Consider the following 12478-nt stretch of genomic DNA (forward strand, 5'->3'; position numbering starts at 1 on the left):
CTTACTGAACCACGTGACTCCTTTTTAGCTCTTATGGAGATACTGAGGGAATATGGAGATTACGTGGGTCTGCGTCTAAATTTGGCTAAGTCGGAGGTGCTGGCATCTTCCCCCGAGGTGAGACAGCTGTGGGGCCCGGATTTCCCTTTCAGTTGGGCGGATCATTCTTTTAAGTATTTGGGCATCAATTTGGCTATGGACCTGGTGTCGTTATATATTCTCAATATCACAGCTCTCTTGGGGGATTCGAGAAAGCAACTGGAGAATTGGGGAGGGCTCCCAATTTCGTTAAGGGGAAGGGTGAATCTTTTGAAACTGGTCTTGTTTCCTCGTTGGCTCAATGTATTTCAGACACTCCCACTTCGTCTTCTACAGAAAGATCTGAAAAGCATCTATAGGGTCTTTAGTAGGTTTTGTTGGGCTGGTAAGAAGCCCAAGATACAGTTATCTTTTATGTTGGGAGGTTGGGCACAGGAAGGTCTGGGGCTTCCCGATTTGTAACTGTATAATCAAGCCTGCTTACTGCGTCACTTGGGGGACTGGTTTGGCCAATCTCAGGTGTTCACTTTGACTGATTTAGAACGGGAATATTTCGCTCCTTATGATTTCTTCTCACTATTGCACCACCTCCCTGGCCAACTCCCACGCCATTTTAAGCATTGAACATTGCTCCGCCCACTACGGGAGGTATGGGGGATGCTGGTGAAGAGGTTAGGGGGCAGTTCATTAGTGTCTGACCAACTGACCATTAGAGGCAACATTGCCTTTCAGCCGGGCATGGATAACCCCACGTTCCTCTCTTTGGAGAGACATGGAATTACAAGGGTGGAGCATTTGCTGGGAAGGGAGGGAGATGTAATAGACTACAGAGAGCTGCAGTCCAAGATTGGGACTTCCTGGGGGAATTGCAATGTGTATGCCCACGTGAAACATTATATTGCTGCTTTAGACAAATCCTTATTGAGAATTCGCCTAGGGCACAGGATGAGACAATTCTTTTAAGAAACGGAGATCATGGGGCTGTTGATCTCGGGACCCCCCCCCCCCCCCCCAAAAAAAAAAAAAAATTACTCGGCAAAGACAGGTGGGAAAAGGAATCGGGGTCCGTTTTAGTGGGATAGGATGTTGGGGCTACCCTGTGGGGTATTCCAAGTCTCACGCTAGACGAGAGATTGCGAGAATGTGGTTACAGGGTAGTCATGCGAGTATACTACAGTATTGGACAGTACCGGAGCCGCCAGCTTTCTGGCACTGGAGGAATCAGGTGCATATACTGGCATTGTAGGAGGCAAGAGAGGTGAAAGGATCCCCGAAACGTATGGCATGATTCACGCAGATCTGGAGTCCCTATCTGCAAGAATTGAGTCCCCGGGGGTGAAGTTTGCTCCTCAATACTATATAATACTGTGCTTTATAGGGATCTATTAAAGACTAAGCTGTTAAACCATTAAGCTTCCTGGGGGGGGGTGGGGGGGGGTTCCCCTGGGCTATCAGAGTACAAGCCTAGGGGGACGTAGGATGGGGGCGGGTAGGGAGGTAATAGGGAGGGAAGGGTAGGAGAGGATAGAGGGCTAGGGGTGAGGTTTTTCTTCTATTATAAATATTAAAGTTCCTTTTATCGAACTGTTATATTGTTGGCTAAGTTGTACTGAGACTAAAGATTGTGTTTGTTATTTGTGATGCACAACTATTCATCAATAAAAACATTGTTTAAAACTAAGTTGAAAAGTGATTAAATGCTGTCTGTACCGGATGCAGAAAACTGTTATTAGACATAAACATGCCTGGAAGAGAACAGGAAAGTGAATGCAATGTATTCAGGTGTCTGAGAATACAGATGAAATATGTAATAATGTATGATTACATTCCTATAAATATTAGATTTTTACTGGAACCACTAGAAGTTTGGAATCTCCTGAACTTGAAGATGTAAGCAGAATAAAATCTAGCCAATGATCTTTCAAAGTTTATGTCCCATGATTTGTGATGTAACCAGTTAATTTATGACTTAATGCATTCTTAATAAAAGAGCAGATGACCTGAGGGATTTTGAGACAGTTCTGGATGAGCTCACTGTCATTATGTGGGACCCATAGGCTTTCTCCCATTGGATTAATGTAAGGATTATTCAAAAGTTATAATATGATATGCTTTTAAAGGCATATTAAAGAAGAAAAGATATTTGCTCCTACTTCCCTCCATTTCCTGTGCCCTTTCCCTTTCACCCTTCATTTCCTGCCTCTTATCCCTTCCTCACTGCATCCTCACCATTCTTCATCACAGTGTTCCCATCACAGTCCATTACACAAGTGCTTCCCTCCAGCAAGGTCATAGCCCTCCCTACAGGTGCCTCCATCCAGCAAGGCTAGTGTAATCCACATATGTGCTACCCCTCTCACAATTCGATGAAGTTGTCAGGCATGCTTCTTACTATCAGCTGACTAGAACCAATACAAGATCTAAAACAGTGGGAGTTTTCTATTCACATAGGGAGGGTGAGAAACAAGCCCCTTGTTGCAGGAGACACAAGATTTATTCTGGCACTACCAATTGAAGCCTTATTTAACTTTCACCATGTTTATTCTCCTAGGACTGTCAATTCATCTGCACCATTCCTTACAGCACTTCCTTATGGGAGAGGCTGCAATTGTAGACAATCAGGCTTATTTTCGAAAGAGAAGGGCACCCATCTTTCAACACAAATCGGGAGATGGGCGTCCTTCTCCCAGGGTCACCCAAATCGGCATAATCGAAAGCCGATTTTGGGTGCCCTCAACTGCTTTCCATCGCAGGACGACCAAAGTTCCCGGGGGCATGTCGGAAGCATAGCAAAGGCGGGACTGGGGCGTGCTTAACACATGGGCATCCTCGGCCGATAATGGGAAAAAAAAAAAAGGCGCCCCCGGACGAGCATTTGGCCGATTTTACTTGGTCCTTTTTTACTTGCGATCAAGCTTCAAAAAGGTGCCTGAACTGACCAGATGACCACCAGAGGGAATCAGGGATGACCTCCCCTTACTCCCCCTGTGGTCACTAACCCCCTCCCACCATTAAAAAAAAAAAAAAAAAAAACTTTAAAAATATTTTTTGCCAGCCTCAAATGTCATACCCAGCTCCATCACAGCAGTATGCAGGTCCCTGGAGCAATTTTAGTGGGTGCAGTGCACTTCAGGGCAGGTGGACCCAGGCCCATCCCCCCTCCTACCCGTTACACTTGTGGTGGTAAATGTGAGCCCTTCAAAACCCACCACTAACCCACTATACCCACATGTAGGTGTCCCCCTTCATCCCTATGGGCTATGGTAGTGGTGTACAGTTGTGGGGAGTGGGTTTTGGGGAGCTCAGCACACAAGGGAGCTATGCACCTGGGAGCTTTTTCTAAAGTCCACTGCAGTGCCTCCTAGGGTGCCCAGTTGGTGTCTTGGAATGTCAGGGGGACCAGTGCACTACGAATGCTGGCTCCTCCCACGACCAAAGGGCTTGCATTTGGTCATTTCTGAGATGGGCATCCTCAGTTTCCATTATCGCCGAAAACCAGGGACGACCATCTCTAAGGTCGACCTAAATGTTTATTTATTTATTGCATTTGTATCCCACATTTTCCCACCTATTTGCAGGCTCAATGTGGCTTACATTATTCCATCATGGCGATCGCCATTTTCAGAGTGAGAGATACAAGTGGTATTACATTAAAGTTCACGATTGACAGAGTTGATAAGCAGTCGAGTGTAAAGAGTTCATATTCAGAATGAGACATAAAGAGGTATTGCATTAAAGTTCATTCGTGGTAGAGTAGATCTTGGTAGTCGAGTATAGAGAGTTAGGTTTTATCCAGTTCTGGTTTGCATTTCGTTGTCTGGTATTTAGGATGGATCATTGTGGTATGCCTTATTGAACAGGTTGGTCTTCAGTGATCTCCGAAAGTTAGTTAGGTCGCGCATTTTTTTCATGGCGAGTGGTAGTGCATTCCATAGCTGTGTGCGTATGTAGGAGAAGCTGGATGCATATGTTAATTTATATTTTAGTCCTTTGCAGCTGGGGTAGTTGAGGTTCAGCAATGTGCGTGCTGATCTTTTAGAGTTCCTGGGTGTTAAGTCTATGAGGTCTGACATATAGACCGGGGCCTCGCCGTAAATGATTTTATGAACCAGAGTGCAGATTTTGAATGTAATACGTTCTTTGAGTGGGAGCCAGTGTAGTTTTTCTTAGGGGTTTGGCGCTTGCGTATTTTGTTTTTCCAAATATGAGTCTGACTGCTGTGTTGAGATTTGGGCATCCTCGACTGTATTATCGAAATGAAAGATGGCTGCCCATCTTGTTTTGATAATACAGGTTTCCCTGCCCCTTCGCCAGGCCCCGTTCGATTATGCTCCTCAAAGCGATTTTCCCACTGAGAAACCCTGGGGAAAAAAATCACAGACCATAGTGGCCAATTCCCCAGAGCCATGAGAGATGTTTTAACTTTGAGTGACCTACCTGCTAGTGTTAGCCTCCTTCTTCCTTTCTGTGTGTGTGTTTCTCGTTCCCTGCCTTTTCTTTCACGCTGATCTCGTTCTTAGGCAACTGCTAGTGAGCAACGAGATGTGTGACCAGAGAGACTCGTTGACCCTTAGAGGGAATCTGATTTACTAGACAAGTTCTTCAAAGTCTTAGGAGTAAGAAAGGGAGGGATACCTTCATTACATGGTGAACTGAATAGTCATTACTTCTTTCCAGTGAGCTGCAATTATGAGGTCTTCCCTCATTGCACAATAAAATAGAGGACTCTTCCACCACAGCTTTGCCCTCACGGATCAGAGTCGGCATCGTGGGCCTTGTGTAATCGATCAGAGACTCTCTCTTAAACACCCTGAAGCCATTTACTTGTGTTTTTAATCACCAACGGTGGCTTCTAAAACCACAGAATAACCACAGAATAACGGTGGCGGACCTCACGCGTCACCTAGATAGGATTTTAGATAGTGCTGGGAAGGAGTCCGCTGTCTTGGTACATGTGGGTACCAATGACTTAGGAAAATGTGGGAGAGAGGTTCTGGAAGCCAAATTTAGGCTCTTAGGTAGAAAGCTCAAATCCAGATCCTCTAGGGTAGCATTTTCTGAAATGCTACCTGTTCCACGTGCAGGGCCCAAGAGATGGTGCAGGGAGGAGGGTTTTAGATTTGTTAGGAACTGGGCAACATTCTGGGGAAGGGGGAACCTATTCCGAAAGGATGGGCTCCACCTTAACCAGGGTGGGACCAGGCTGCAGGCGTCGGCATTTAAAAAGGAGATAGAGCAGCTTTTAAACTAGAAATGGGGGGAAGGCCGACAGTCGCTCAAAAGCGCATGGTTCGGGAAAAGGTATCTTGCAAAGATACCTCACAAACAGGGAAGATAGGGTTTCTGGATAGTGAGGTTGCACAACAGACCGTGGTAGACCAGGTGCCCTTAAATACAACTAAAGATCAGACAAAAGATGTCAAATCAATAGTGTCAGGTACTAAGCATCATGCAAATAAGAACAACAAACATACTCTGAAATGTCTATATGCAAATGCTAGGAGTCTAAGAAATAAGATGGGAGAGTTGGAATATATTGCACTAAACGAAAAATTGGATATAATAGGCATTACTGAGACCTGGTGGAAGGAGGATAACCAGTGGGACACTGTCATACCGGGGTACAAAGTATATCGTAGTGATAGGGTGGACCGGACTGGTGGAGGGGTTGCATTGTATATTAACGAGAGCCTTGATTCACATAGATTACAAATTCAGCAGGACACAAATCACACCTTTGAATCATTGTGGGTTGAAATTCCATGTATAAAAGGGAAAAAAAAAACGGTGATAGGAGTGTACTACCGTCCGCCTCGCCAGGATGAGCAGGTAGACACAGAAATGATAAAAGAAATCAGAGACGCGAACAAAATGGGCAATGTGATAATAATGGGTGACTTCAATTATCCAAATATAGACTGGGTAAATATAACATCGGGACATGCTACAGAGATACAATTCCTTGATGAAATCAAGGACAGCTTTATGGAGCAACTGGTGCAGGAGCTGACGAGAGAAGGAAAAATTCTAGACTTGGTCCTTAGTGGAGCGCATGATCTGGTGAGGGACGTTATGGTACTGGGCCCGCTTGATAACAGTGACCATAATATAATCAGTTTTGATATCGACCTTGAAGTAACTGTACACAGAAAGTCAAATACATTAGCGTTTAACTTTAAAAAAGGAGACTATGATAAAATGAGAAGAACGGTAAAAAAAAAACTTAGGGGGGCAACTGAGAGAGTAAAAACTGTACAACAGGCGTGGACGCTGTTCAAAAATACCATCCTGGAGGCCCAGGCCATACATATTCCGCGAATTAGAAAAGAAAGACGGAACTCCAAAAGACAGCCGGCCTGGTTGAAAAGTGAGGTGAAGGAAGCTATTAGGGCTAAAAGAAACACCTTCAGAAAATGGAAGAAGGAACCGTCTGAAAATAACAAAAAGCAGCATAAGGAGTGTCAAAGCAAATGCAAGGCACAGATAAAGAAGGCCAAGAGGGATTACGAAAAAAAGATAGCATTAGAGGCAAAAAAACATAGTAAAAAATGTTTTCGGTATATTAAAAGCAGGAAGCCGGCAAAAGAATCGGTTGGGCCGCTGGATGACCGAGGGGTAAAAGGGGCGATCAAGGAAGACAAAGACGTAGCGGAGAGACTGAATGAATTCTTTGCTTCGGTCTTCACCGAGGAAGATTTGGGTGGGATACCGGTGTCGGAAATGGTAATTCAAGCGGACGAGTCGGAGAAACTTACTGACTTCACGGTAAACCTGGAGGACGTAATGGGGCAGTTCGGCAAACTGAAGAGTAGCAAATCTCCTGGACCGGATGGTATTCATCCTAGAGTACTGAAAAATGAGCTTGCGGAGCTACTGCTAGTGATATGCAACTTATCCTTAAAATCGAGCATGGTACCGGAAGATTGGAGGATGACCAATGTAACGCCCATTTTTAAAAAAGGCTCCAGGGGAGATCCGGGAAATTATAGACCGGTGAGTCTGACGTCGGTGCCGGGGAAAATGGTAGAGGCTATTATTAAAAACAAAATTACAGAGCACATCTGAGAACATGGATTACTGAGACCGAGTCAGCACGGCTTTTGTGTGGGGAAATCTTGCCTGAACCAATTTACTTCAATTCTTTGAAGGAGTAAACAAACATGTGGACAAAGGGATGCCGGTTGATATTGTGTATCTGGATTTTCAAAAGGCGTTTGACAAGGTACCTCATGAAAGGCTACAGAGGAAATTGGAGGGTCATGGGATAGGAGGAAATGTCCTATTGTGGATTAAAAACTGGTTGAAGGATAGGAAACAGAGAGTGGGGTTAAATGGGCAGTATTCACAATGGAGAAGGGTAGTTAGTGGGGTTCCTCAGGGGTCTGTGCTAGGACCGCTGCTTGTTAATATATTTATAAATGATTTAGAGATGGGAGTAACTAGCGAGGTAATTAAATTTGCTGATGACACAAAGTTATTCAAAGTCGTTAACTCGCGACAGGATTGTGAAAAATTACAAGAGGACCTTATGAGACTGGGAGGCTAAATGGCAGATGACGTTTAATGTGAGCAAGTGCAAGGTGATGCATGTGGGAAAAAAGAACCCGAATTATAGCTACGTCATGCAAGGTTCCACGTTAGGAGTTACGGACCAAGAAAGGGATCTGGGTGTCGTCGTCGATAACACACTGAAACCTTCTGCTCAGTGTGCTGCTGCGGCTAGGAAAGCGAATAGAATGTTGGGTATTATTAGGAACGGTATGGAAAACAGGTGTGAGGATGTTATAATGCCGTTGTATCGCTCCATGGTGCGACCGCACCTTGAGTATTGTGTTCAATTCTGGTTGCCGCATCTCAAGAAAGATATAGTACAATTGGAAAAGGTGCAGCGAAGGGCGACTAAAATGATAGCGGGGATGGGATGACTTCCCTATGAAGAAAGACTAAGGAGGCTAGGGCTATTCAGCTTGGAGAAGAGATGGCTGAGGGGAGACATGATAGAGGTATATAAAATAATGAGTGGAGTGGAACAGGTGGATGTGAAGCGTCTGTTCACGCTTTCCAAAAATACTAGGACTAGGGGGCATGCGATGAAACTACAGTGTAGTAAATTTAAAACAAATCGGAGAAAATTTTTCTTCACCCAACGTGTAATTAAACTCTGGAATTCATTGCCGGAAAATGTGGTGAAGGCGGTTAGCTTAGCAGAGTTTAAAAAGGGGTTGGACGGTTTCCTAAAGGACAAGTCCATAAACCGCTACTAAACGGACTTGGAAATATCCAAAATCCCAGGAATAACATGTATAGAATGTTTGTACGTTTGGGAAGCTTGCCAGGTGCCCTTGGCCTGGATTGGCCGCTGTCGTGGACAAGATGCTGGGCTCGGTGGACCCTTGGTCTTTTCCCAGTATGGCATTACTTATGTACTTATGCTGCTCCACACCCTTCCCCTTCTTGTACTTTTGATCATTCTCTCCAGCCATTCACATTGGCATCTCCTAGCCAATACAGCAACTCCACTTCATTTCCACCAAATATTTTCATAAGATCTTGTGCTATTATCTAAAAACCCCATCCTCTCTTCACAAAATTGTAACTGTACTGCAAGATGTTTTTGTTCTTCCCATTAACTGCTATTTCTGATCCACCAATTTTGAAGCCTCCAAAGAGGTCTACCCACATTAAACTGGACTTACGAGAGATACTCCCTTTGGGTTTGGATATTAAATGTAATTACTCATCTTTTCCAAATCCATTATCTTTACAAGCTCAGACTATATTTCTTTGTCCAACGCCTAAACTGGGCTCGATGGACCCTTGGTCTTTTCCCAGTATGGCATTACTTATGTAAACTTTGAACCTTTTTTCTAGCTTTACACCCATCCCCAGGATCTGTTGGTACTATACACTTTCCCATGCTATCATGTAAAGCAATTATTCTCCTTCCTACAACAAAATGGCACCTATTTTGGAAATGAATCCTTTTCTTCCTGCATTTTCTACCACAAGCTGTTCACATTGTGTTAAGAGGTTTGTGAACACTGGGCTCTCTCTCCTGTGTTGTGAGAATACTGCAGATGGTTAGCAATCTCACCTCATGGATCTTTTGAAGTTCCCAAATGTATGGACTCATTGTTTGATAGCAGAAAAAAGCAACAATCTCTCAGGGCCATGAAGAGTCAACTACTCTGTTCCACCTGAATTACAAACTCTCTCTGCAACTAGCCCCAGCAATGGGTTGTGTGACAATCCTTCAGAAACTTCCCTTACCCAACATCCCTACTGAGCCACAACCTGATCTCTTAAGGATATTGCTCAACCAAGAGAGTACAAGCAATAACATTTTGCACATTTTCACTGCCCCTTGAAACTGGTAGATAAAATATTTAATTTCAGAAAATATAGCTTGTGTCAAGATACCTGTAATTATGTCATTATTTCTGAGCAGAAAAGATGTGGCTGTTTGTACTGTCTGTATCAGCTCCATCGGGAACCCACTTTCTGTTTCGCCTATGAAAACAGGAATTGAGCAAGGTATATTTCAGAAGCCAGATAAAATCATGTATGTCAGGATATACAACACAACATTCCTTTAGAACATTTTTTTTCATACATCATTGTCCTTGATCTGGAACAGATGTACTGTCATTGAGTACACCCTTCCGATAAGGCTCCAGTTGCAGGAGTTATGGGTAGGCCTGGTGGTAACTGCATAAATTATTAAAGGTTTTACATTTGTTCAATTGTGACACAAAAGGCTATTTTTTAACTTATTTATGCAATTTAAACAATTAAATCACAAGTAATAGAGAGTATAAAATATACTCACAACTAAAATTAACAATACAGGAAATATAACTTACTCTTCCTTAGACCATATACTCATAGGGGGGGAAGAGATCTACAAAAAGATAGGAGTCTCTAACACAGTGTTTTTCAACCGATGTGCCAGAGCTGCTCCTTAGGTGTGCTGCAAGAGTTGGGCCAGCTTAATTTGTGCCAGAATGCAGGACGTTTTCCTGTTCCTAGTGGTTGGTGGCAGGAAGCAGCGATTCATACAGCTTGCGCCAACCCCAGCGCCTTCTCTCTGACATTAACTTCCTGCTTCAACACTGGTGGGAGAGACAAGGAAACTTTTAAAAGGTACCCAAGGAGGGTGGGGTCAAGAGAGACAAGGGGAGATGCCTGGTCACCAGATGGAGAGAGGACAGGAAGGAGGAGGGAGAGATGCTTGACTATATTTGTGGGCGCAGGGGAAAGAGAAGGTAAATGCTGGATTATTTGAGAGGGTGGAGGAGGAGAGAAGGTAAATGGACTATTTGTGAGGGTGGTGGGGGAAGAGAAGGTAAACGCTGGACTATTTGTGAGGGTGGTAGGGAAGAAAAGGTAAAATGCTGCAGTGTGTGGGGGTGGGAAGGGAAGAGGTTAAATGCTGGACTATGTATGGGGGTGGGAGGGGAAGAAGGTCAAATGCTGGACCAAATGTAGGGGTGGGAGGGGAAGAAGGTCAAATGCTGGACCATATGTGGGTGCGGGGCTGAGGGGGGAAGAAGGCAAAATGCTGGACCATTTGGAGGTGGGGTTAAAAAAAATGTTGGACCATGTGTGGTGGTGTGCCTTGACAATTTTAGTGCTGTGTAATTGTGCCATGAGATGAAAAAGGCTGAAAATCTCTGCTCCAACAGACGAAAAAATGCATTAAGGAAAAAACCTAACAGGCACTTCTTCAAAACTAAATAACAAAATGTAAACTAAGACTATACTACTTTCTTCAGATCCAAGAAAGCTCTCAGTTGCTCAGGGGTGAAGAAGACATAATCGGATTGTCTATATCTAACCCTACTTTTACAAGGAAATGAAAACAAGAAAGTGGCCCCTAAATCTTTCACTTCTTGCCTTATAGCAAGAAAAGCATTTCTACCTTCCTGCATTACTTTAGCAACATCAGGAAGTATCCATAGTTTTTGTCCATAAAATAAGTCAAATATTGTTTGATGTTAAATCTGGTAAAAAAAAAAAAAAAACAAAGATACTAATACAGTCGCTGTTTGAGATATTTCATTAACAGATTCTTCCAGAATGGCTGAAATGTTATGATGTCTAAAGATTGCTCAGGGACGGCGCCACTCCCATTTTTCCTTGGATATCTATATATATATATAAAAGGCAACCCCAACGTTCCATGAAGCCTCCAGCCGGAAGTGTGAAGCGCCAGAGATATCCGGTTTCCCCATGAGTGAAGGAAAACAGCACAGCAGGAAATCCCTCTCTCTGTAACAGTGAAGGACTCAGAGGGGGGAGGGGAGAGAGATATCCTCACTCTCTCTGTTTAACACAAACACAGCACAGCAGGAAACTTAACACTGAAGGACTGGACTCAGAGGGGGGAGGGGGAGGGAGAGAGGGCAGGGACACTTCCACATGCACACTCTGAAGAAAACCTTGCTAGCCCCCCCCCCCCCCATTTGCATCAGAAACGGGGCTTTTTTTACTAGTGTTTTGATAAAACTGGCAAATAATATATCTTGTTAATAGGAGGATGTCCATCAGAGGAAACTTCGACAGAACATGAGACAAATATTTGCAAGATAAATCCAAAGGAGTCATGGTCAAAGACTTTGGAAATTCAGAATACAGAGATTAAACCTCCTATTCTGATTCTCTAGTTGCTCTAGTCTATGATGAACCATCAACATGTCCACCACTGCAACAGTTTTAAACTCTTGTAAGCCTTTTACTTCAGCTTGAACTTGATTGACCTGTCCGTAAAAATATAATTTCAGTTTTTCAAGATTCCTATTCATATCATCAAATTTAGAGGCCAGAGATGTTACCTCCACGGCAGTCTTTTTCAAAGTCACAATGAACTCCAAAATGGCATTCCAAATCAGATCCAGAGAAACCGCCATGGGAGTTGTAAATCCAGCTCTCGTTGTCCCTCCAGGAAGTCAAATTTTTAGTGCCCTGTAGAGACAAGTGCTTCAGACGTCAAATCTGCAATATCAGTCTCACCTTCAGGAGTCACCGATCTGACTGCTAGACACAGCGGAGAATTGCGACTGGGAGAAGACAAGGAAGTATCATCTTCCAGCGAAGGAGACGCTCCTCCACCTTCCTTTGATGCAGAACCTACACTCCCAGAATGCACCTTTGAGGGATCTCTAGAATCCGCTACCTACGTCCCTGTGCCCGCTCTGCCGAACGCCATTGGCTGAAATCCCGTGTCCATACTGACTTCATACATTTCAAATTCTTGCTGACCTCCTTCCAGTCTGCTCTTTTACTTGCCAAACAGGACTATTACATCCAGTTGACAAATTCTCTTGGCTCAAACCCTCGTCGTCTCTTTGCCACACTGAACTCTCTCCTCAAAGTGCCTTCACCTCCAACCCCCCCTTCACTTTCCCCCCAGACTCTGGCTGAGTTCTTTCATGATAAG

At 44.0% G+C, this 12478-nt stretch overlaps 1 protein-coding gene across 3 annotated transcripts in view; it reads right to left on the bottom strand.

Moving 5' to 3' along the window:
- Positions 1-12478, bottom strand: part of SMTNL1 (smoothelin like 1) — a 341784-nt gene that overhangs the window by 228103 nt on the left and 101203 nt on the right. For all 3 annotated transcript variants that reach the window (XR_003939938.1, XM_030186265.1, XM_030186254.1), the window contains exon 6: positions 9460-9549. Coding sequence is in view for 2 of the 3 variants with exons in the window: in XM_030186265.1 (XP_030042125.1) it covers positions 9460-9549 (90 nt within the window). In the remaining variant the exon portion in view is untranslated. The remainder of the gene's footprint in view (positions 1-9459; positions 9550-12478) is intronic.

The sequence above is a fragment of the Microcaecilia unicolor genome, chromosome 1 (genome assembly GCF_901765095.1).
Source record: "Microcaecilia unicolor chromosome 1, aMicUni1.1, whole genome shotgun sequence".
Classification (NCBI taxonomy): Eukaryota; Metazoa; Chordata; class Amphibia; order Gymnophiona; family Siphonopidae; genus Microcaecilia; species Microcaecilia unicolor.